At 44.7% G+C, this 25,799-nt stretch overlaps 1 protein-coding gene across 2 annotated transcripts in view; it reads right to left on the minus strand.

The window, feature by feature from the left end:
* Positions 1-25,799, minus strand: part of KIF5C (kinesin family member 5C) — a 166,819-nt gene that overhangs the window by 77,542 nt on the left and 63,478 nt on the right. For both annotated transcript variants that reach the window (XM_060016836.1, XM_060016837.1), the window contains exons 3-10: positions 24,611-24,684; positions 17,551-17,655; positions 12,276-12,324; positions 11,953-12,008; positions 10,978-11,065; positions 6,074-6,198; positions 3,332-3,436; positions 2,813-2,961 (exon numbers count right to left, since the gene is read on the minus strand). In XM_060016836.1, coding sequence (XP_059872819.1) covers positions 2,813-2,961; positions 3,332-3,436; positions 6,074-6,198; positions 10,978-11,065; positions 11,953-12,008; positions 12,276-12,324; positions 17,551-17,655; positions 24,611-24,684 — 751 coding nt within the window. The remainder of the gene's footprint in view (positions 1-2,812; positions 2,962-3,331; positions 3,437-6,073; positions 6,199-10,977; positions 11,066-11,952; positions 12,009-12,275; positions 12,325-17,550; positions 17,656-24,610; positions 24,685-25,799) is intronic.

Consider the following 25,799-nt stretch of genomic DNA (forward strand, 5'->3'; position numbering starts at 1 on the left):
TATGGTTTTCTCAGGGTATATGCCCAGTAGTGGGATTGCTGGGTTGTATGGTAGTTCTATTTTTAGTTTTTTAAGGAATCTGTTCTCCATAGTGGCTGTATCAGTTTACATTCCCACCAACAGTGCAAAAGGGTTCCCTTTCTCCACACCCTCTCTAGCATTTATTGTTTGTAGATTTTTTGATGATGGCCATTCTGACCGGTGTGAGGTGATACCTCACTGTACTTTTGATTTGCATTTCTCTAATGATTAGTGATGTTGAGCATCCTTTCATGTGTTTGTTGGCCATCTGTGTATCTTCTTTGGAGAAATGTCTATTTAAGTCTTCTTCAGCAGGATTTCTTTAATCATTCATTCCAGAACTTTAATTCTACTCCTACTTCATTCAGTCCTGATCCTTATATTACACCCATATCCTTGTACATTATGTCACGTTCAGTCCAGTCCCATACATGACCATGACTTTCCCAAGCCTGTTGAAAGATGGAGGAAAGGGGGGACTTGCAATCACTGGACACCTTATTCTGTGCCAGCCCTTGTGCTACGTAAAAACTGAAGCAACTCATTTAATCCTCCCAATAATTATCAGAAGTAGGTGTTATTATATTTCTTCATATAGGCAAGGAGATTCAGGCTCCAAGAGAAGGAAATGAGAGAAAAAAATGGGTGAGAAGCAGAGCTTAGCTTCAAAGCTGGAGTAACTGACCCCAGAGGGCTGTGCTCATCAAGGTCCCTGATCAAGCAGCCCACATGGAAGAGGCTGTGGGTCAAATGATATGGTCTCGGTCCTATAACATCCCGCACATTTAGTTATTTACTGGCTGTGTGCTCTCAGGGGCAGGACCTAATGGCTTGGAGCCAAAGCCTCAATTTCATCCTCTGCACAAAGGGGAGAGATGCCTACCTGACAGAATTTCTATGAGGATTTTGACATGCCCGGCACACACTAGTTCCTTTAAAAAAGTGCTAATGGGTTTCCCTGGTGGCGCAGTGGTTGAGGGTCCGCCTGCAGATGCAGGGGACACGGGTTCGTGCCCCGGTCCGGGAAGATCCCACATGCCGCGGAGCGGCTGGGCCCGTGAGCCATGGCCACTGAGCCTGCGCAACCGGAGCCTGTGATCCGCAACGGGAGAGGCCACAGCAGTGAGAGGCCCGCGTACCGCAAAAACAAGAAACGAACAGAAAAAGAAACCAGGAGAGATGGGGCAGGCAGGATGATCCCCACAGTCCTCTACGTTTCCCATAAACAGATACAGGTTTATAGGTATTCTGTGACCCTTAAGAAAAAGTAGGTGTTATCCTACTGCAATCCATTGACCTAAGCATTGTGCTAATCAAGGAAGTGATCTGAGAGGAAGTAAAGGACCCAAATCCAATTTAAAAGATGTATTAGTTCTACAACCATTCTGTGTAATTATTATTTATTTAGACATCCCACAGGTGCCATGACTGGGTAATTCTATGTTCTGTTGAGGGTTCAGGAAATGAGTGGGGTTTAATGCAGTTTAAACAAGTCGTAACAATCTCCCATTCAGAATGCCGACCACCATCTGGCCTTTCGCTAGGCATCTTAAACGATTTCTCAGGCATAACCACACAACACACTCCCAGGAGGAAGGCGGAGGGAGTGCTCCGTGCATAAGGCAGCTGGAGCCCACAGAGAACTGGTAACTTGTCTAAAGATCACACAGTTGTTTGAAGGGAATGACAGCAGTAGAATCCACAACTCCCAACCTCAGGTTCAGGCTCAGCCCATTGAGCATGGAAGATGCTCAGATGGTCCCAAGCCACAGCACCCTAGCACTCTGGGAACTAGCACCTGAGGCAGCCCTGCAGGGAGGATGGGGCTCAACACCTGGAACTGACAGACCATGACTGAAGATCAAGAAAGGAAGGAATGAACTAATCCATACCCATGAATGTTGTTGTAGGATTACTTTTTTTTTTTTTTTTTTTTTGCGTTATGCGGGCCTCTCACTGCTGTGGCCTCTCCTGTTGCAGAGCACAGGCTCCGGACGCGCAGGCTCAGCGGCCATGGCTCACGGGCCCAGCCGCTCCACGGCATGTGGGATCTTCCCAGACCGGGGCCGAACCCGTGTCCCCGGCATCAGCAGGCGGACTCTCAACCACTGTGCCACCAGGGAAGCCCTGTTGTAGGATTACTGACTGTCCTTGCTGCCTACCTCGTAAAATTCTCAGACATCTAGGAAATCTCCTTCGGACATTTTTGAAGGTGAGAAGAGGGTGGCCACCCTCCCCTTTCCTCAGCATACATGCTGCATCTCCTACCCCCAGGGTAGGTATCAGTATTTCTTCTCCCCACCCTTTTATATTTATGCAACTACTCTACAATCACCTAAGTTTCAGTTATTCTATCAAGCAAATTTGCAATGGATCCCAAATATGGAAGTACTTACTGGTGGTAGTGGTACCACTAATCATACTACCAAGACTGGCAGTTACCAGTCGAGTTATATACACTTGAAATCCTGTGAACCTGAGAGACTTAACTGCATGACGAACAAAAGTAACACTCCACGGAATAACCAACCATCACATCTATAATAAGTTCGAGTTGTTTTTTTTAGCATCATACCTTTGATAGGCATATTCCTACCCATTATTTTAAAACATACTTGTTCCTTTGGCCTCAATCAATGAGGTCTCAAGTTTACAGGTCACCTGCTAGATGCAATTTACTAACAGGCTGCTTGCTTCCCCACTCTGTTCCCTCTCTGACCCTAGCCCCTCGCTGCTCACTCCTAACACCTAAGACCCAGCTCAGAGCATAGGTTACGGAGGCCACGCCCACCTTTGTCCAAACATTAGCGTTGACTTGGTCTCAGCTTCATTGAACACCGAGGGAGAACAGCAAATAACGATGGTGGTTCTACAGTTCCCGCCCAGAGAGTCCTGAAGAATCCGAGTCATCTTGCTGTCCCGGTACGGCACGTGTGTTTTCTATTTAGGAAAAGAAAACATATTGGCTGTTACAGCCCATTCAAAGAGAAAATACAGAGGCAAGCAAGTTAGTGACGGGAGCTGGGCTTAGAAACATGTGAAATAAAAACCTGTTGCCTGGTCTTTGGATCTTGTCAAAGTTTAGAATGCCCATTCTGGGACCACCCACGTCATATGAAATTAGCATCACCATTCACACATTTTAATGGGCTAGATTTCCCAGCAAGCAGGGCGTCCACAGCCAGGATTCCCCCTGTCCCTTTCTGAACAAAAACAAATGAATCTCTGGGGTGTGTGGCCAAGAGAGTACACGAACTCAAAAGGTGACTTCTCATAATATCATTGAATAGATGGGGACAGGATCACTTACTGTCCCTTCTGCCAAGGCAGAGATCACGTTTCCAAGAGCAGACAAAGACTTATTGATATTTTTAGCTTCGTCGAGAACAGCTCCCTCGGCACCAGTTTTGCTGACCTACCAGAGAGAAGAGAAAACAGTGAGCTGCACAGGACAGCAAAAGCACAGAGGAGAAAATTCCAATTCACAGGAGGGCAAGCGGGGAGGAAGGGACTGACGTGAATCCTCCTGGAATGCAGGGGAAAATAAAGGTAAGTAAGAATCATGGTGATAAAACCTTCCCTTGTACCTGAGGCTGGGCATTTGTTCTCTCTTATTGTCATTTTCCTCTCAACTAGGTTTTACGGGGAACAGCTGAGATGCCTCAAGTGTAGAGCTGCGGATGCTTCCCAGGGGACATTTGTCCAGGGACACCAGGCTCCAAAAGTGCTGTCACTACAGAAAGGCTGGGGTCCTGCGAGACTGAACCACAGTCTACATGCCCAGGAAGCATTAAGAGAAAACACGGTCCCAGCCACAATGAATGCACTATTGGGAAAGCGTAGATTACAAGCTCCAACTTCAAGCAAAGGACAAGAAGTGGTAGGGATGGTTATCCGGACTCTCTGCTCCTTCCCTACTTATTCCCATAGCAAGAAAAAAAAAGGAACAATCATCCAAAAGGAAAAATACTCGACAACACATGTAAGGCAAGAAAATGTACATTACATAGTGAATTTGTCTTTTTTCCTCTGCAGTTAGAGGGACCATGCACCATTCCTCCTCGGCTGTGTTATTACTGGTAATTTCCTATTTACAGCATTTGCTCTAGGTAGAAAGCAGTTCACAGATGCTAGAAAAAAGGGAACTCAACATGATTCATAGCTCTGCTGACTGGACAAACGACACGGCGGGGAGCGGCTGCGCTCTGAAGAAAGAAAGAAAAGCAGGGAAATGATTTTAAACTGTGCGAAGATGGATTTCAATTCTGTATAAAGGAGAAACTCCCAACGATAGAGATGAATGCATGTCCAAGCGGAGATTTTTTCCCAAAGAAAAATTCAAAGATTTCTCTGGAAATCATGTGTGGGTCCCCTGCTTACAGATGAAGAAATCACAGAGCTGCTGTGTCACAAGTATTAATAGTAATAGTCTATTCACAAGGTGTTGTTTAAGGTACTTTCACACTTGAGCATCTTAGCTCCATGAAATATGCGAGACAAGTACAATCACCTTCCTTTCACAGACAAGAAAATTTTGAGCTCCAGGGATGTCAAATTGCCCACCCAAGGGAAGAACACCATTTAAGAAAGACAGGACTAAGACCCAGAGCTCTGTTCTACTAGATCACACTGCTACATTCATGCGGACACATCTAGAGCAAGGAAAACAGATGTTAGCACAGGAAATGACGTGCAGGACCACAACTTTAAAATGCCTCATAAATATCATAAGTAATAACCACTGACACTGTGCAGGCCTCCACTCTCAACTGCCTGCATTAAGCACTTTTCAGCTGCACTTAGGCCTCAAGTACTCATCTCTGTGCTCTAAAGGGAAAGGGGGCAAGCTTGGGAAGAGGGAAGGGGTCACTGGGAGCTTTGTCTGGACCCATACAACAGGTGCGGCAGCAAAGCAGATGCTAGTTGCTAATGGCCGGTCTAGAAGTGAGCAATGCTGTTCTCTACTCCCGTTCTGGTGGGCATCTGTTTAAAGTTACAAGCCTGGACCAGTTCGATTTTCAACTGCCAACTAGGAGGATACGTGTGATCTGCTCAAGGCTGAACAAACGCGGACAGGAGGACAATCCAAGTAGCCATTACTCACACGGATGTTACTGGCCATAACTTGGCGTCAAGCAGCTCAGTGGTGGGAGCAGTAAGTGGGGATCAATGACACAGTCTGGGAGACTGACTGAGCTTCAGGGCCGGCCCTGATGGGGACAGTTAGCACGACATCAGAGATGAGGGAGGCCACATGGTATTGTGCAGAGAGACTTGCTCTGTGACGCTGTCCGAGGTGGGCAGTGCCCCCAGCCGGGGTGTGGCAGCAGGAGCCTCTGGTGGTGCTATGGAAGTGGGGCTGGGAGGGCAGAGGGGAGTTTCTGGGAAGCCTATTCGGTCTGCAGTATGGCCTCAGCCAGTGCCTGGGAGAGCACGGAAAGGGTACAGATGCCAAAAGAAAATCCTCACAAAATCAGAGAAGGGTCAGGGCTTGTGGCTAAAACACTGGCTCCAGACCCCGTAGACTGAAGGGAGTGAGGCTGCCCACACAGAACACGGTCAGTTCATGCCTCCTGCAGAGAGAAGCCGGGAAGGCAGGGAGAGCCCCACTTTCCAGATCTTCTATCAGCAAACAAACCTGCAGAGGCAGGCCTGCCACATTCCAGCGTCAAAGCCCCTTCCTGGCCTATTTGAATCTGTTAAAACACAGAGATCTTTCCTGTTCTCAGAAGTTCACGTCCCTGCAGCATTTGTGCCGCTGCCTTTGCCAGGCTAAGTTCACACCAACACTCGCCTCATGTCATCATCAGGGTCTATTAGGCATAAATCAGGTTGGCATTCAAAACACCTCCTGTGACATGAATAGGGGACTTCAGGACCAGAAAAGAAAGAGCAGAGAAATGAAGGTTAAATTTAATAACATCTTAGCACAACATCAGAAACTTTAAAAGCTCTTTAAAACCAGGGAATAGAAAGACATACAAATCATCCCATTGCACACTGAAGCCAATAACGGGGAAACTGTGGATAATACAAATAAAGAACCAATTACCTTTTCGCTCCCAGCCAAATCAACTAGATAAAGCTTCCCACTGAGTTTTTTTTCAGTCTCTACATTCTCTTGTTTAATATTAATCAGGAAGATACTGTGACTTCTAGAGCTGTGTTCATTCATGTCTGAAAAGGAAAACAGTTTACTGCTCTACAAAGAACATATAAATTTAGGTAGCAAGCATCTCAATAAAAAACACAACCAATCATGCCTAATAGCTCCGTTTTTTGTAAGTCCACTCAATTTAAACAATTACCTGAGACCGTTTCTCCTGCAAAACAACGCCCACTCTAGAAATGAAAGATTCAAAATATTTTCATGTGGCAAAGAAATTAATCTAAAAATCGTGGTCAGTGGTTTAAGAAAACAGAGTCTTGAGCTCTGCCTGAAGCCGCCATCCTCCAACACCCCAATCCAGCCTACCTTTCTCCTTGAAGAGCTCAAGTCTTCCTCCCCTGCCTCATTTTAAGTCCCTCAGCCTTTATCATTCTGATGTATTCCATCTTCTTCATGTGTGTAAGCCTTGCCTTATCAGTGATATCATAAGCTTTCTTAAGGAAGAATTATGACTTTCTTAAGGAAGGATCAAGACATACATTTCTTCTATAACCCATGCTAGGCATATAGAAGGTCTCAAAGATGAAATATGCTTCATTAGGACCAAGTACCAAAAATAAAAATCTTCTTGAACCCTGGTCTTTGCTCACCAGGCAGGCAGAGGCCCCAGTGACTGTTTTACTCAACCCCACTAGCAATTATTTCTCAAAACTATCTAACCAGATTATGTGGGAAAAAACCCTAAAAGAGTCCACAAAAATGTTAGAACTAGTGAATTTGGCAAAGTTGCAGGATACAAATGCAATACATAAAAATCAGTTGCATTGGGCTTCCCTGGTGGCACAGTGGTTGAGAGTCCGCCTGCCGACGCAGGGGACACGGGTTTGTGCCCTGGTCCGGGAAGATCCCACATGCTGCGGAGCGGCTGGGCCCGTGAGCCATGGCCGCTGAGCCTGCGCATCCGGAGCCTGTGCTCCGCAACGAGAGAGGCCACAACAGTAAGAGGCCCATGTACCGCAAAAAAAAAAAAAAAAAAATCAGTTCCATTATATATAATAATGAACAATCCAAAAAGGAAATTAAGAAAACAATTCCATTTAAAATTAGAACAAAAAGAATAAGATACTTAGGAATAAACTTAACCAAGGAAGTGAGAGGCATACACTGAAAACTATAAAATATTGCTAAAAGAAATTAAAGAATGCACAAATAAATGGAAAGATAATCCTTGTTCTTGGAAAGACCTAATATTATTAAGATGTCCATACTACCAACAGATTCAATGCCATCTCTATCAAAATCACAATGTTTTTTGCAGAAATAGAAAAGTCCATCTTAAAATTCAGATGAATCTCAAAGGTCCCTGAATAGCCAAAACAATCCTTAAAAAGAGTAGAGTTTAAGGTCTCACACTTGCTGATTTCAAAACTTACTACAAAGCTATGGTAATCAAAACAGTGTGGTATTGTCATAAAGGTAGACATATAGACCAATGAAATAGACAGCCTAGAAATAAACCCTCCCATAATATGGTCAAATAATTTTCAACACGAGTGTCAAGAGTGACCATTCAATGGGGAAAGCACAGTCTCTTCACCAAATTGAAAACTGGATATCCACATGCAAAAATGAAGTTGGACTCTTCCTTTAAGTCATATACAAAAGTTAACTCAAAAAGGACCAAAGACCTAAATGTAAAAACTAAAACTATAATACCTTAGAAGAAAACATAGGGGAAAAGGTTCATGACATGAGATTTGGCAATGATTTCTTGGATATGACACCAAAAAAACACAAGCAACAACAGCAACAAAAAAGATAAATTTAACTTCATCAAAATTAAAAACTTTTGGGCTTCCCTGGTGGCATGGTGGTTGAGAGTCCGCCTGCCAATGCAGGGGACACGGGTTCGTGCTCTGGTCCAGGAGGATCCCACATGCCGCGGAGCGGCTGGGCCCGTGAGCCATGGCCGCTGAGCCTGTGCGTCCGGAGCCTGTGCTCCACAAGGGGAGAGGCCACAACAGCGAGAGGCCTGCGTACCGCAAAAAAAATAAATTAATTAAAAAAAAAAAAAACTTTTGTGTGTGAAAGGACACTATCAACAGTGAAAAGGTAACCCACAGAATAGAAAATATTTGTACATCATATATCAGATAAGGGATTGAGATCCAGAATATATAAAGAACTCCTACAAATAAACAACAGTAAAAAGTCAAACAACCCAATTTAAAAAAAATGGGCCAAGGATTTGAATAGCACTTCTACAAAGAAGATGCACAAACGGCCAATAAGCATATGAAAAAATGCTAAACATCACTAATCCTTAGGGAAATGCAAATCAAAATCTCAATGAGATAGCACTTCACATCCATGAGGATGATGATTAAAAAGAAAAAAAAAAAACCCAGAAAATAAGAAGTGTTGGCAAGGATATGGAGATATTAAAACTCTTACACACTGTTGGTGGGAATATAAAATGGTGCACCTGCTATGGAAAACAGTATGGCTGTTCCTTAAAAAATTAAAAGGAGGGGCTTCCCTGGTGGCGCAGTGGTTGAGAGTCCGCCTGCCGATGCAGGGGACACAGGTTCGTGCCCCGGTCCGGAAAGATCCCACATGCCACGGAGCGGCTGGGCCCGTGAGCCATGGCCGCTGAGCCTGCGCGTCCGGAGCCGGTGCTCCACAACGGGAGAGGCCACAACAGTGAGAGGCCCGCGTACCGCAAAAAAAAAAAAAAAAAAAATTAAAAGGAGAATTACCGTATGATCCAGCAATTCTACTTCTGGGTATTTACCCAAAAGAACTGAAAGCAGGAACTTGAACAGATATTTATAAATACTTCCATGTTCATAGCAACATCATTCACAATAGCCAAAAGGTAGAAGCAACACAATGTCTATCTGTGGATGAATGGAAAACAAAATGTGGTCTATGCATACAATGGAATGCTATTCAGCATTCTGACACATGCTACATGGATGAATCTTGAGGACATTATGCTGAGTGAAACATGCACGTCACAAAAGGACTTATTTCATTCCACTTATATGAAGTACCTAGAGTTGTCAAATTCACTAAGACAGGAAGTAGGGTGGTGGTTACCAGGAGTTGGGAGGAGGGAGTATGGAGGGTTATTATTCAATGGATATGGAGTTTCACTTTGGGATAATTAAAAATTCTGGGAAAAAAATTCTGGAAATAGGAAGTGGTGATGGTTGTAAATATTGTGAATGTACTTAATGCCCCTAAATTGTACACTTAAAAGTGGTTAAAATGGTAAATTTTATGTTATGCATAATGTAACAAAATAAAAAAAACAACAACTTACCAGAATGATAAGAAAAATAGTAATGTTCTGGACCAACAGTTCTGAACCAGGGGGCCAAGAAGGACTGTCAGGTATGTCATGAATAATTCATAACTAACAATAACTTAAGAAACAGTGAAAAACTTCTTTACAAATGAGAGATGCTATTAGTATAAGAATATCAGTCTTACATTCTTTCCTATATGCGTATAAGCAGAAGAGAAAGAAGTAGAGCTTAACCTACACTGTATACAGGTCTAGGCTCACCTATGAAACTTGCCATGTATAGGAAGATCATCTGATACATTTGTGGGGGTAGGGAAACAGTTGAGAATTACAGTTCTGGATCAAAGGATCATAGCACCAGTCAACCAAGCACAGCTTGAATCTCTTCTACACAATGCGGGTAACTCACTACCTCTCCAGGTAGGCTTTACTTGGGGCAGCATTAAGGACTAGAGTTCTTCTTGTGATAGGTTAAAATCTGCCTCCATGTAGCTTCAACAATTCTGGGTGGTCTACTCATTCAGATCAAACAAAGAAAGCTGACTCTCTTTCTTAATGTCAGCACCTTGAAGATACTATGAAGAATATGTTAAGAAACACTGCATTGCCCATATGCCCTCCCCAGATATTTTTCTCTCTTCAAAGCTAGAAATCCTTCAGGGACTTCCCTGGTGGTCCAGTGGCTAAGACTCCGTGCTCCCATTGCAGGGGGCCTGGGTTCGATCCCTGGTCAGGGAACTAGATGCTGCGTGCCGCAACTGAGAGCCTGCATGCCGCAACTAAAAGATCTCACCTGCCACAACTAAGACCCGGCACAGCCAAATAAATAAATATTAAAAAAAAAAAAAGTTAGAAATCCTTCATTCTTTCAAGTCCTCTTCACATGAACTCACCCTCATCTGTGCACATCTCATCTGAATAAGACAGACAGCCCCCATCTTTTCATGGAAACTCTGCTGCTCTAACCACCACGTGACCTGCTTCCCTGAGACAGGCCGAGGAAGGCATCGCAAGGTAAACCAGCTGACCTGACTATGTTTGTTACCACAAGGCATCACAAAGTTTACAGTCAAGCTCCCGTTCCTCCATGTCTTTCTTTTCCTTGTTCACAAAGGGCAGAAATCTAACATGGTTTCTTTCCATGCGTATGACTGGCCTATAGAATCTGTTGGTTTGGATTTTTTTAAACAATAACATAGTTAAAATAAATGAACTTAGAAGCTTACTTTCTTCCCCCTTTAGCTGGTTGGTTGTTTACCCCAGTGTTCAGGCTTAGGCTGTTACCAGGGCCCAGTCAGTGAGTGTCACCCGACATTTCCAACAGGCCCCTGGACAGCAGGAGGCGCTGTTTCCCAGGACCTGCCCAGGCCTGCTGGTATTGCTTACACCCCTGTGTTCTGAGTGCCTGTCACTGCTTTACAACCGCCTTCCCCTGCATTATTCCACTTGGACCTCATTACCCCCACCCAACCTGGTTGGTAGGCATACATTTGTGTCCTAAGTTAGAGGGGAGGGAACACCACCCCAGGCTTACTCGTTACAGCCACGTGGCGGTTTGCTTTGCCTTCATCTATCACGTCCATGACCTCCTCGGGGCTTGACACAAACCGCTCGGTGCACCCCTGCAAGACAACCAGATCAGGTTGGTCATGGAAAAACTGAAAAGCAACATGACTTTGAAACAGCTGAACATTTTCCCACTTCTCTTCTAGAGCTGCCAATCCAGAGAAAGGCTGCACTGTCGACCCAACAACTTTTCCTCCTCACCTAGGGCTTGCAAGTGTACATTAAAAAGAAGTCTGGGGCTTCCCTGGTGGCGCAGTGTTTGAGAGTCTGCCTGCCGATGCAGGGGACACGGGTTCATGCCCCAGTCCTGGAGGATCCCACATGCCGCGGAGCGGCTGGGCCCGTGAGCCATGGCCGCTGGGCCTGCGCGTCCGGAGCCTGTGCTCCGCAACGGGAGAGGCCACAACAGTGAGAGGCCCGCGTACTGCAAAAAAAAAAGTCGGAGCAAACGCTAGGAAACCCAGAAGTAAACCACAAAATAAATGCCAGATTTTAGGTACATATCCATACTCATCAGCAGTGGAGACAGAAAATAAAGAAGGAAACCAATGACGGAAAAAGAAATGGATGAAATCTTGCTTTGCCTTTCAATCTAGCCACCAACTTTAATTAGATACTGAAGTTGTAGACATAGTGCCATGACAGGTTTCTCCTAAGTGCAAAGTATGAACAACCGTACTCAATACCAAAGCCTCTTTAAAGGTGAATAATGTTCAGTTCTCCAGTTCTTACCTCATGTGATTTGACATCTGTGATAAACTTACATAGAAACAACTGAAGAAATTAAAAGTCAGTTTTTTTGACCAGATGAATATTAAATATAAGGAACATGATTAAATATCTATATGCAGTTTATAAGGTGATATTCTGGGCATCTTATGTAATAATTATGACAGTGACTGGAGGGAAATCAATTGCATCATCAATCAAGTTTTCCTCATACCTTTACGTACGGGACTCTGTTTTTATCTTCATGAACAGCCAAGTTTGTCTTGGATACTACAGAGATGATAATGATGACATGCAAAGAAGAAAACAAAAGTTAAAGACCCTGTATTGGAGAAAAAATAGAAATTGTTACAGAAGATAGGTAAATCTAATCACTTTGCAATGACTCAAGTTAAAGCTTTGGCTGAGAATAAGCAGATAGCCTGAAGGCAACAGAACATCTCTATAAATTCCTTAAGCAGAAGTGCTGTACATCATGCCAACCTTTCTGGACTTCAGTTACAGAACAAATAAAAGACAAGAATTCGGGTTACTCACCATCGAGTAAGTCCCTGATTTTGTCCAGGTAGATTTCAAAATAGGAAACCTGATTAAAAACAAATTGATTTTGAAACAGAAATGCCACCCTGTATTTCAAAAACATCATTATTAGAACTCGTAAAAGCTTTTTGTTATGCCACGAAGAGTGAGAAGAGCTCTACAAAGTGAAGATTCAGAGTCTAGAGGGCGGAGCCCCAGCCCACTCCCCTGGCCTCCTATTTCCTGCTTGTCAGCTTGCTCTACAAGTCCCTGCTCAATGGGCCACTCTCCATCCCCACATCAGAGTTGCCTTCACTTCCAGTCAGGTGTTATTTACATCCTGTGCTAGACAGCCTTATAGGAGAACTCTACCTTTTCACCTTAGATGAGCACCAAGAAAACTTCTAGGTATGACAACAGCTAGAACAGAACATGTCCTTTGCAAGTAACTGTCAAAGATCAGTAGACCTCACCTCAGGCATGACATTAACAGCCGCTTCAGACCAGGGAGGGAGCATGTTCCAAACATTCACATGAAGAAGGTGGGGAGGGGGATAAGGGCAGTTTGCTTGGAACTACAGAACAGTAACAGGGAGAGAGCTGGTGATAGTGGACAGCTTTGGGGAGTCCAGGAAGGATCTGAACAAAATGCAATTTAATGAAACACAACTAGACTGTGAGAGGGAAAGGACGCCTTCCAATTAGTTATTCTCAAACTTCAGTCCCAGCACTGCCTATATCAGCATCTCCCATAGCGTCTGTTTAAATTGCCCTGAACCCTCCTGCAATCCTCCTGAATCAGAATCTCCAATAAGATTTAGGAATCGGCTTCTAAACTCCCCAGGTGATTCTTATCTTATCTCAGGCTGATATCTGAGAACAACTTTAACTGGATACGTGACCTTGGAGATTTAATGCACAAGTAACCAAGACCCTAGACCTCAATGTTCCCATCTGTCAAATGAAGCCATTCGACGTGATGATATCAAAATTCCCTCTAGGATTCTGTACTGTCTACACTTGCCTTCTGCAGACCAGATCAACTGTCCTCTCCTTCAAGTTCATGGATTTTTTTTTTTTTTTGAAATCTAAACAGAGGATTGAGCCAAAAAGGTGTTTTAAAAGTTGAAAAGTAATTGTAAAGTTGGAATGTAACTCTACCTGTGAAATCTCACCCCTACATCCCAGCTCTGGACCAGTCCTGCCTCGAGGCAGGGGAAAGTGAACACTCCCTAACCAGCACTAGTCCCAACCCAGCTCAGCCCTGGTTCATTATCTTTTGTCCGTGTCTCAGCCTGGAACCTCCTGATGCCTCGTTTCTCTGAGACCTGGGGTCCTGGCTTCAAACCCTGGAATCTGTAGCTGAGCATCCTCTCCCTAACAACCTCTGACTGCTTGAATGTCTGTCAAACAGCCCTGTCACTGACCCTCTCTGTCATAGATACAACTACCTGACCTTTGAAAGACCTACTGCTCTGGAAACCTCTCCCTGTGGCTGGAATCAGGGTCTGCTTGGCCTCTAACCTTAGACATTTCTAACCCAGCCCTTCTGCACCCCACTCAACCCTGGTTCCAACCCATTCTATGTATTTCAGAATTGTCTGGTCTTCATTAAGACTTTTCTGTTATCTTTGAGATCTTAAGCTTGTGCCCTTATTTCCATAGGTTACAGAGAAAATTAATGACATCCAAAGACTGGTTGTGAACTAGATATTGGGAAATCTGGCAATTAGAATCTTGTTCATTTAATATAAGTAGAAAGAGAATCCTGATTTATTAGTTTCTTTTTACCATAGCAGATAGTGGCTGCTTTGGGGTGGGGGGTTGAATTTTTTTATTTTTGTCACCTCAAGTACTTTGTAAAACCAGATGGAAGAAAAATAAATAATCATTGTTTGGCACTAGGAGAAAGCATGTTCAGAAATAATGTTTAAAACCTCTGTGAGACCGGTCAGAATGGCCATCATCAAACAATCTACAAACAATAAATGCTGGAGAGGGTGTGGAGAAAAGGGAACCCTCTTGCACTGTTGGTGGGAATGTAAATTGATACAGCCACTATGGAGAACAGTATGGAGGTTCCTTAAAAATCTAAAAATAGACCCACCATATAACCCAGCAATCCCACTCTCGGGGCATATACCCTGAGAATACCATTGTTCAAAGAGTCATGTACCACAGTGTTCATTGAAGCATTATTTACAATAGCCAGGACATGGAAGCAACCTAAGTGTCCATCGACAGATGAATGGATAAAGAAGATGTGGCACATATATACAATGGAATATTACTCAGCCATAAAAAGGAATGAAATTGAGTTATTTGTATTGAGGTGGATGGACCTAGAGATTGTCATACAGAGAGAAGTAAGTCAGAAAGAGAAAAACAAATACTGTGTGCTAACATATATATATGGAACCTTAAAAAAAAATGGTTATGAAGAACCTAAGGGCAGGACAGGAATAAAGACGCAGACATAGAGAATGGACCTGAGAACACGGTGGGGTGGTGGGAGGCGGGGCGGCACAGGGGGAAGGGCAGGGGAAAGGGTAAGCTGGGACGAAGTGAGAGAGTGGCATGGACATATATACACTACCAAATGTAAAACAGATAGCTAGTGGGAAGCAGCCGCATAGCACAGGGAGATCAGCTCGGTGCTTTGAGACCACCTAGAGGGGTGGGATAGGGAGGGTGGGAGGGAGGTTCAAGAAGGAGGGGATGTGGGGATATATGTATATGTATAGCTGATTCACTTTGTTATACAGCAGAAACTAACACAACATTGTAAAGCAATTAAACTCCAATAAAGATGTAAAAATAAATAAATCAATAAAACCTCTGTGGGACTCACTTTAAGGAACAGATTTTCAATATTGCCTTAATCAAGCCTCTTTTTCTTGATTAAGCCTGTCACTACTCAGTTCAAAATAAGAAGCAGTCAATAACGAACCTGCTCATTTACAATTATTATTTGTGAAATAAGACAGCCTAACTACAAATGCAGGACAGGAAGCTGGACTGTAAAATTCAGCCCTAGACGTGAGTGTTCTTCCTCCTCTCCTTCCCCTTCATGCTGGGGCTATTTTTATCTTAATAAGATTCTAATATGAGACCTTATTTTGAGGGCAATAATTGGTTTAACATCTTACTCCAGGATTATCCCATAAGAGCCCTATAGTGGTTTCAGGTATTTAAATGCAAACAGCCTTAAAGATGCACTAAGCTCCCAAATCTTGATCCCATCAAAGCAACAAGTGTCCGTACCCTCAGATATAAAAAACTCTAGCAAGGAGGAGAAGCTGGCTTCAGCCAACAAAAGGAGCTGTAAAGAAAAAGATCTGCCGGATGTACTTTATAATCGGGCAAACAGTTTCTGACTTGTTTAAATATAATTTGGGGAAGGTACACAGCAGAAATAAGTAGAGGTGGAAATTTAATATAACGGAATAGGTACTGCATGTGGGGTTGGTCAGATCAAGAATTTAAATCTCAACTCTGGGGCTTCCCTGGTGGCGCAGTGGTTAAGAATCCGCCTGCCAATGCAGGGGATACGGGTTCAAGCCCTGGTCCGGGAAGATCCCACATGCCACAGAGCAACTCAGCCCACGTGCCACAACTACTGAGCCTGCGCTCTAGAGCCCGCGAGGCACAACTACCGAAGCCCGTGCGCTTAGAGCCCGTGCTCTCCAACAAGAGAAGCCACTGCAGTGAGAAGCCCGCGCACCCCAACGAAGAGCAGCCCCCGCTCACCACAACTAGAGAGAGCCCGCGCGTAGCAACGAAGACCCAACGCAGCCAAAAATAAATAAATTAAATGAATTAATTAAATCAATAAATCTCAACTCTGCCGAGGACTTGATATGTCACTCTGGTCATCTGGCTCTATATCCATGAACTTCAGTTTCTCACCTCTAAAATGATGGGCCTAGGCACCTGGGTCCCAGCCTTCAAGGATGAGCAGCCTCTTGGTTGATCTGCTCACCTCCAAGTCTGCCAACTGCCCCTTTCTCCTCCACCTCCTTGTCAACCCCGTCCCCAGTCACTGTGGCGGGGACCCTACCAGCCACGTGCATCCTGGACACAGCTGATCGGAGCTGGGGGCAGGGAGTACCTACTGGAGGCTGGGCCAATGGGCCCCTCCCCAGGGGAATGATGAATTGGAAATAAGGGAATGTAGAGCAGGAGCTGCCATGCACCCTCTTTCCCATACACAGAAAAGAGAAAGATGGTCTGGAACAAGGGAAAGAAATTAAGCAAGAGGGTGGGGATTAAAGAAATTAAGAAACGTGGGGACTGTGATGGAGATGGAGTTACTTTTGGGGGTAATGAAAATGTTCTGGAAGTAGTGATCATGGTTGTACAATTTTGAAGATATCCTAAAAACCATCAAACTGTACACTTTAAAAAGGTTAAATTTATGGTATATCGCAATTTTTTTTAAGTTAAAAAAAAAAAAGGAAAAGCAGAGCCTGGATTTCTTATTTCTCCACAACTCCCCGCCCCCATGCCTGCTGTCAGATTCTGTATCTTATAACAACTTCCTCTATTTGCTTAAACAAGTAGCTTTCAGTCACTTGCAAACAAAGGCGTTCCAATGAATATACCCCTTCTACCAAATGTTATGAATTCACAGCTATAGTTGAGAGTAGAAATCTCTCTTTCAATTCAAATTTAAGCCAGAACATAGGTTTGAAAAACAAAAACAAGGAGGAAAAGAATTCCCTTTCCTAACATTTCTCAGAAAGTGCTCCTCAAGATACTAGTCTGTCATCCTCCAAGGAGGGTAAAGTATGTCCACAGTCAAATAAGATAGGAAATATAATACAGTACATGTCCACTTTGCAGAACTGCATTACACGTTAGCATATTTAAGCTTGGGGTAAGTTTAACATTGTTCAGCAAAGCATTTTCCCAGCTAATTTGACCATATACGCCTTTTCCATTGCAGCCCACTGAGTAATAATACGAGGGATTGTATTCCATGGAACACACTTTGGGAAATGCTGTCCTCACCCAATCATGGACACAGGCCAGTCAGATCTACAGAAATCCACAGGGTAAAGGGTAGAATTCAGACAACTACCAAGATGATTCCATCCTAAAAAGGGCTTTGACTTTATCTCAGTATTTCCTCAGTATTAGCCCGAGTCATTAACTAATAAATATGGTTCTGCTGATCACAGGAATGTCATTTAAATTAGATAAAATCTTCTATGTATACATAAAAGAGAAAAGCAAAGAAACACGATCTGGGACTCAGTTTCTTCTCTTGGGACCCAATAATAGCACTTACCTTGATGTGGAACTCCAGGTTCTCGTCCATGGAATAGATGTGGTCAAAGATGTCGTGTGCAATCCTCGGGATGATGCCCATGAGTTGAGGGTCGTGTAGCTTCCCCTAGTGAGTGAAAAAGACAAACACAGGGAGCTAAAGAGTGCTGGGCGACATGTGAGAGGGAGAGAAGGGACCGAACCTGGGCTTCTTAAACAGGACTCCGTGGAACAGGGAGCACCACGCAGGACTGCCTGCTCCCTAGGAGATCTACCCGACCTGCCAACAGACCGACAGTTAGCGGGGTAACTCAACCAGGCAGGGGAGAGCATGTCCTGCTGGCCTTGAAGGCCCCCAATATCCCCTCGTGCTGTCACTGCAGGCAGCAGATCAGTGTGTATGTGGGTGAGCGTGTGGGTAGGAAGGAGGGAAAGGGAGAAAGAATAAGGTTACATGTGTGACTGTAACATACTAAACGTGGGCTTTGTTTTGGAAATTTTACAGACTGACCAGAACCTACAAATCCAAGTTAATCTGCCTTAATGAAATCACCTTGCGAGCTGATAGATACAGTTTCCTTCACATCATCGTTGCTCAAAAATTTCTAAGAAACTTATTCTGGAAATACCTTCAGTAGCACTTGACACACCAATCAAGAAAATCCATTTTATCGATTTCTTTTTAAAATCTGTAATTCCCAGCCCAAACTGTTCCAAATAATTTTTGACTGTTTCTAATACATAAATCTGCTTATAAAATCTTCTCTTATTCTTTCCTGGCCTTTTTCCACTTCTATTCATTTTACCTAAGGTGTGGATGGATGGGTGAATGTTTCTGTTATTTGGACTATCACTAAATCCATTTTCAAGATCCAGAATTTGCCACCTCTGAAGAGTTTCAAAAAGAGACAGCATAGGACCTGAAAGCAATTCCTAAAGAAGAGTTCTAGAAGTGTTTCAAGCAACAGGCTTAGCAAGGACCTTGGTGCACAACTCCCAGAGAGCCTTCTTCATGCCCACACCAAAGGAACACTGAAAAGTTCTATCACGGGTTAAACAACCCGTCGGCAGACAAACACATGTCTAAAGGGATTGCCAGCAACTGTCTTCCCAGAGAATCACACATGCCTTTGAGAAGTTCTAAGACTCTAGAAAGAAACGGAACTGGAAGCAAAGCCAGTCTGCTCTTTAGTTTTCCAGCGATGCTCAACAGCCTTTACAACTTTGACTCATACATCTTTGTTCAAAATCTGCCCAATACCTGCAAGATCTGCTTTGTCTTCCTCAATTAAGTCGTCTCTTTCTTTCAGAGGTTCACTGCCTGGTGCTTCTCTAACAAGATGACTTCCGAGCCAACATCTGAGTTACCAAAAGCAAGAAGTTGCATGAACCCTGGCACTGACTACAGGCCACAAAGCACTTTCCATTATGAGTCCTCCTTCACGCACCTGATTCCCGACCTTCCACTCTGTTCAAAGCAAGAGAAAAGCCGAATTCAGACACATCTGGCCTCTGGCTCTCACTCGGAAAACAGGTACTCTTCTGGAATGCCTCATCTGCTAAGGACCCTGAATCATTTGATGTGTTTCTATTGTTTTTCAGTTTAACTGTACACTCCCTAAAGGCAGGGTGGCCAGTGCATATGTATTTCCTCCCACTGCTTATAATACTTGGTATAGTATCTACTGCATAGAATTACTGTAGAATTTAAATTAAACAGGGCTTCCCTGGTGACGCAGTGGTTGACAGTCCACCTGCCGATGCAAGGGACGTGGGTTTGTGCCCCGGTCCGGGAAGATCCCACATGCCGCGGAGCGGCTGGGCCCGTGAGCCATGGCCGCTAAGCCTGCGCGTCCGGAGCCTGTGGTCCGCAATGGGAGAGGCCACAACAGTGAGAGGCCCGCGTATTGCGAAAAAAATAAATAAATAAATAAAAAATAACTTAAACAGTATATATAATGTACTCAGTGACAATAAATATTGTTATTCAGCTCATGATACATTCTCTCAAGAAGTTGCTGGGGTTTACTTGACTTGAAGAGTCTGAAAACATGTTTCCACCCCAAACCATTAATATATATATCTAATGAAAACGAAACCAAATCACTTGTTTTGTCTTATGATGGCCTTTTGTTTTATGTTTTATGATGGTCTCCTAGACCATCATAAAACATGTAACAAATCAAATACTGGACCCTACCTGCTCTGGACTATGGAATTTGCTGGCAGAAATGGTACCTACATTGAAAACACAGTCAAATGCAACACCACTGGGCCAATCTGACTCAAGAGGGTCCAAAGAGTGCCCTCCATGCTGCCACCCAGAGCTCTTTAATAATTCATCATAATCCTTTAGCTTCTCTTCAGTGGCCCACAGCCAAAGACGAATGATCAATAATCCAAAAATCATTTATAATTGACTCAAATCTCTTTCCCTAGATGCTTTCCCTTTCAACGGATTTATCTTCCAATTGATTCTGGGTGCACACAAGTATTGACATCCCTTGTTTGCCTTTGGCAGGGTAAGAATCAAGGCAGAGCCAGGATGAGTCTGGACACTTCCTGTTTTGTTGCCCTGAAGACCCAACCCGAAAATCACATGACAAGGAGCACATATTCATTTGGAGAACACCTAATAATACCCCCATCCCCACAGTGACAGAGGGATGTCCAAGTCTACCACAGGTTTAGGGGCTGGGATGCTTGCTCTAGCTCATAAACCCAGGAGTGTGAGGGCTTTTATGCTCAGTAAACAAAGGCTGCCAAAACAATCTGTATGAGGGCTTCCCTGGTGGCGCAGTGGTTGAGAGTCCGCTTGCTGATGCAGGGGACACGGGTTCGTGCCCCGGTCCGGGAGGATCCCACATGCCGCGGAGCGGCTGGGCCCGTTAGCCATGGCCGCTGGGCCTGCGCGTCCGGAGCCTGTGCTCCGCAACGGGAGAGGCCACAACAGTGAGAGGCCCGCATACCGCAAAAAAAAAAAAAAACAATCTTTGTGTGTGTGTGTGTGTGTGTGTGGTGTTAATGTACATGGTGTGTAGTGTGCGTGTGTGTGGCGTTCACATACATAGTGTGGATGTGTGTCATGTGGGTGTGTGTAGTGCTGGCTTCTGTGGTGGTGATGTATGTAGTTTGGGTGTGCTGTGGCTGTGTGTTCATGTAGTGTGTGTATCTGCAGTATATGTGGTGTGTGCAGTGTGTGGGTGTGAGTGGCATGTGGATGTGTGTGCAGGGCTATCGATGTGTGGTGGGTGTGTGGCATGGAGGGGTGTGGGGTATGTGTGTGGTGAGGACGGATGTGTGTGGTGTGTGTATGAGACAGAGAGGTGTTCCAGAAAGGTCTTCACTGCATCTGTGTTGACTGCTTTGCAAATGAAATGCACATGTACACATACAATAAACAGTCACCTCAGGCAATAAAAGGTGGTCAGGAGGCAAAGAGCTATAGAAACTCAGAACAGAAAAGTCCCTTCCAGCTGGGGTGATATGGATGGCTTCCTTGAGAGACACCAAATCCTGAGGGATGAGTAAGATTAAGGACGGACAAAGAGGATGTGGGCAGAGGAGAGGAGATGGGAGTAACAGAACAAAGGTAGGAACTGAGAGAACAACGACAAGTTTAGTCGGCTGGAGCATCAGGGATGGACTCGAGGGGAATGTCCCACTCCGTCTTCTCGTTTCTCCCAGAAAGCAAAAAGAAGAGACATTTTAATGCTTGCATCCTGTATAATCCTCTTCAAAAACTTTTCCCACTTCTGAAGGTGGCCTTCTCGGAGCACACGTGAAAGCAGAAAGCAGACCCAGGCCACTGGCCACAGAACAAGACTCCCTTTGTTCCAGCCCCAGTGGCCGCCTCAGCCTCCCAAGCAGGACAGAGTTTCCTGAAACACTTAAGATGGGAGAGCAGGGGGCCTGTCAGCGCAAGAGCACCAACGCACTCAGACAGGCTCATTAAAAATCACTTGGCAACTCCTCGCAGCAGAGCAGCCCGCACCCTTCCAGGGCCTCCAGGTGTCCCTTTGGGCAGAAGGAAAAACATTGCGTGTCTCCATCCATCTAAATCCATGTGCAGAAGAGGGCCACAAAGTGAGGCATGGGGCCGAGAGAAGCCCTTCCCAGCCTCCCGCGCTGAACGAAGGCCCAGCCCTCTCTTCCCCGGGCAGCCGGCACCCAGGGACCTCTCTTCCAACCCTCCCCGAGCGCTGCCCGCCAGAGCCCAGCCAGGGCCCAGTGCACCAAGGGTCCTATGGAGCTTAGCACCAACACTGCCAAGTATTTCCTCTTTGCACTGAAAATCCGCCTGAAATGCGCCATTTTCGGAAGCTAATCTTTCCAATTTTATGTCGGCTCATCTGTTTGTTCCCCTCAGGAGAAGGTATGGAATCACCACTGGATGTCAGACCCAAAATGGAGAGGATTAAAATGAAAAACAGCTTTTAAATGTGACACTTTCTGTCCATTCAGGGAGTTAACAGCCCCTTGCAAAAGCCTTTAAAGGATCACAATGTGTAATGCTGAATACATAAAATCCTCCTTTCAGATGGTGAGAGCCCTGCAGGGTTTTTTTAAATTTAATTGCATTCCAGGATCTTGGGTTTCCTGGTCTCCTACAGCCTCTGGATTTCAGCTTCGGGTTCCTCCTTTCCTCTGTTTTCCTCTAAAATATCCCCTACCTTTTCTCCGACCTAAAATCACCCAACAGAAAGAGCCAGATGAAGTGTGTGTAGGGGGTGAGAAGGTGCTAGAAAAGGACCCACAGCCACCCCTCTCCTTCCTCCTGTGGGCCTAAGCATGTGATCCTTCAAAGTCACGATAAAGAAAAGCAGCTCATTACCAGCAACCTTTTAAAACTGGCAAGGATGGAAAGGAGACAGAATTCAGGCAACTGTTAGAGTGGCCCGCACAGAATCCCATTCCCTTTAGGTCCCGTGGCTCCCTCTGGACCCACAGCACTGCTCCAGGAGTTGCGTGGCTGACACCGTGAGTCACAGAGGGCTGGCGATGCTCTCATTTAATAAGACGTCTCCAATTTTAGTGTGAAAGAGCTGGCATACCTCTTTGCCATCTCCTCACACCCACCTACCCCTGCCATACACACAAAACACAAACTAAGGTTTTACTCTGGGGACAGGTCTCTCCTTTGATAGTTTACAGTTTAAATTTCTGACATTTAGCAAACACCTTGTATTTCCCAAAGACGAATTAATCCCAAAGCTTAAAAGGTCACTCGTAGAGGCGTTTTTGTAAGATGTGGGGGGATTTTAAATATGGCATTTTTTGTATTGTATGTTGTTTGGTAACTTTCCAAAGAACTAAGGAATGATTCCCTCATGAGAAGCCATCTCTTAATCAATCAATCAATCTCTCTCTCTCTCTTTCTCTCTCTCTCTCTCTCATGCCTTATGAACCATGAAGAAGGTTCTGTCCATGGTTACTGGAGTGGGTGGAACTTAGGAAATGTATGCCACTGCGGCTTTCTAGCACCTAGAAGGTTAAGGGTCTGGGGCCCAGGAGGAGACACAGGCGAGGGGCCAGAGCCGGAGAGTGGGGACGGCCGTGCCTGTACCACCATTTCCAAGGAGTACTGCAGTAGGATGTGAGATGCAGAGGAGACGGAAAGGCTCAGGTGTCAGGAAACAGTCCTGCTCCGTCTAGAAAAGGTGGCAAATAAACCTCGTGCTTCCTTTAATCCGTACAATCTCTGAACCACTCTGTCTCCAGCAAAATGGGGGGGAAGCGAGTCAACACAACAGGAATGAGATCCCCGGAGGCACACCCCACACTTGAAATCGGTGTGAGCAGAACATCAGAGCCCTGAGGATTTTAGCCTCGAGCCTTTGAAATCTCTTCTTCAATAGCAATGATTCATAAGCTAAACCGATGCTGCAGCAGCGACTCGGTGACATTCCCAAGAGGGGACAGTAAATGAAAAACATAAGCTTGAAGGATTAAGGATTCATCTTACCCTGCTGCTTGTAAGCTGAATTCCCCAAACTTCCTCTGTGTAGTTTCTTATAATAACTGCTCTTCACCTCGCCTCACCTGTCAGGTGGGCCCAGCCTTTAGAAGAATTATCCAGCCCCAAAGACCACACAGGAGTCCGATCCATGGCAAAAAGCAGGAAAAGAAGAGGTAAAGGGGACCAATTTTGTCTGCAGGCGTGCCTCATCTGGAAGACAGCCTGGAGCCACAGAGCTCCAGGGCTAACAGTTAGAGCTGGTGTCACACCCTCAAGAGCACAGAGAGGCCAGGTGTGAGTGTCTGCGGGGAAGGATGCTGAACACTTGCTCACAATGTGCGTGGAGGGCCCAGCCCCACCAACGTGGGTCAGCCAGGGCCACCATGAGGCTATCATTTTCACAAATACTTTATCGAAGCCTTCCTAGGTGACCACCATGGTCCCACACAATAGCAATGTAAGTAAAAAGGTGAACAAGACATTGAAGAGCACTGCTCCAGTGAAGCTTACACTTTATATTATGGTGAAATTTTACCCAGAGTTGCTAGATCTTCAGCATTTTCAACCAAAGTTGGACACTTAGAATTATTTGAAACCATCTCATTTTAAACACTGCCTGCAATTAAAAACAAACCAAAAACAAAAAACACTGTGCAGGTCAAACAAAAATATGTCTGTGGGCTGCATTTGGTCCACAAGCCAACTTCTCTCAACCTCTGACCTACCATTTTTCATTTATTCAGAAGAGACTCACCTCCCCAGAGGCCCTTCTTAGACTAAATGATTTTCACAGCAGACTTTCTCAGTAAGATTGGGGTGGCAGTCCACAGGGATATTCACACCACTGTTTAGATTATCGATGATTATTTTAAATAGAATTTATTATTCCTATTTTGACAGAGCTATCAACAAAGGATTTTCTAAAATACTGAACTCCTGAGATTTTATTACTCAACAATATTTTTAAAACTCCTCAAAGACACAAAAAATTGTGACACGAACATAACCATCCCTTAACCATCTACTGCCCCGTCAAAAAGCCGCATGCACCTCGCATTTTGCTGGAAGCACCACTTCCGTTCAGTCATCTCAGAGACGACATAACAGCACGCTGCAACCTTACCTCCATGGTGTGTGTTTTTCCTGATGATGTCTGTCCATACGCAAAAATTGTCCCATTATAACCCTCAAGGACATCTGTGAGCAAGAAAAAAAATTAACTCATTACTTTGATTGCATGCTAGTGCTGGTTGCCTGTTTTAAAATTGCATTTTCCAAATGGCCCACCTCATTTTTCACACAAATGATGTATTTCAACTCCATGTGCATTTTAAGTAGAATTGTGAGATAAAAGCAGGAACGAGGGCCTCCACTGCTCCACAAAATAAAAAGAAATGGACTCACATGGCTACAGAATATACTAATGAAGAAGGAGGCAGACACACTTTCTCCTGGTAACATCAAAATCGAAACAGGTATCGAGCAGTGTATTTTCTTTTTAGTAGAAAGGTATTTGAGTTTTCTTCTCCACGTTGATCTCTTGAGATCAGTTGAGGTGGGGAAAAGAAAACCCAAAACATTATCGTGCCCTGAGTGTCTGGAGTGAGGTGTAGAATAGGATTTCTCTCCTGAAGATCTGTTTTGGGTCGGTTTAAACCCTGGCCCCGGCAGGCTCCTTGGGGAGGTTTCTTGAGAAGGCCGTGCTAAGCCCCTTCAGAGCAGAGCTACTCCACAGCTGGGGGGACAGGATCCCACTCTATAAACTGAGACACACGGTGACAATCCGATCAGCCCGGAAACCAACTGGGCCCTGACTCGAATTTAGGGCCTCTGTTTTTTCAGTGACTGTGCTAGCAAGATGACCCTGGCCCAAGAGCATCGGGAATTTCTTTTAGTCAAACAAGAAGCAGACTGTGCCCCACGCTGCAGGCCGCTTCCCTCTCTCTCATCCAGGGACGAGGGGAGGCGTGCGGACAGATGGACTGACCCTGCTATGAGCTGACGATTATCTGTGGGAATTCTTTCAAAGCAGCAAAGGTGATTAAAATATATTTAGTGCTCATTTCCCTCGATCCTACTTCATCCACATAAACATCACTGAAAGCGGAATGATGCATAATTAATATTCCCTGACCCACCATCTCTATATAAAGGGAGGAAGTCCTCATTCCTAAAAGCACAGAGGGGTGGGGACAGGAGCCCCATAAGGGGGTGTCCTCTCCAAGGCCACTTACAGAAAAATCAAGCCAGCCAATCAGCTCCATCTATTTCAGGCCCTGATTAGGTTGGTTGGTTTGCTTTCTTGGTCTCTC

The sequence above is a fragment of the Delphinus delphis genome, chromosome 7, assembly GCF_949987515.2.
Source record: "Delphinus delphis chromosome 7, mDelDel1.2, whole genome shotgun sequence".
NCBI lineage: Eukaryota > Metazoa > Chordata > Mammalia > Artiodactyla > Delphinidae > Delphinus > Delphinus delphis.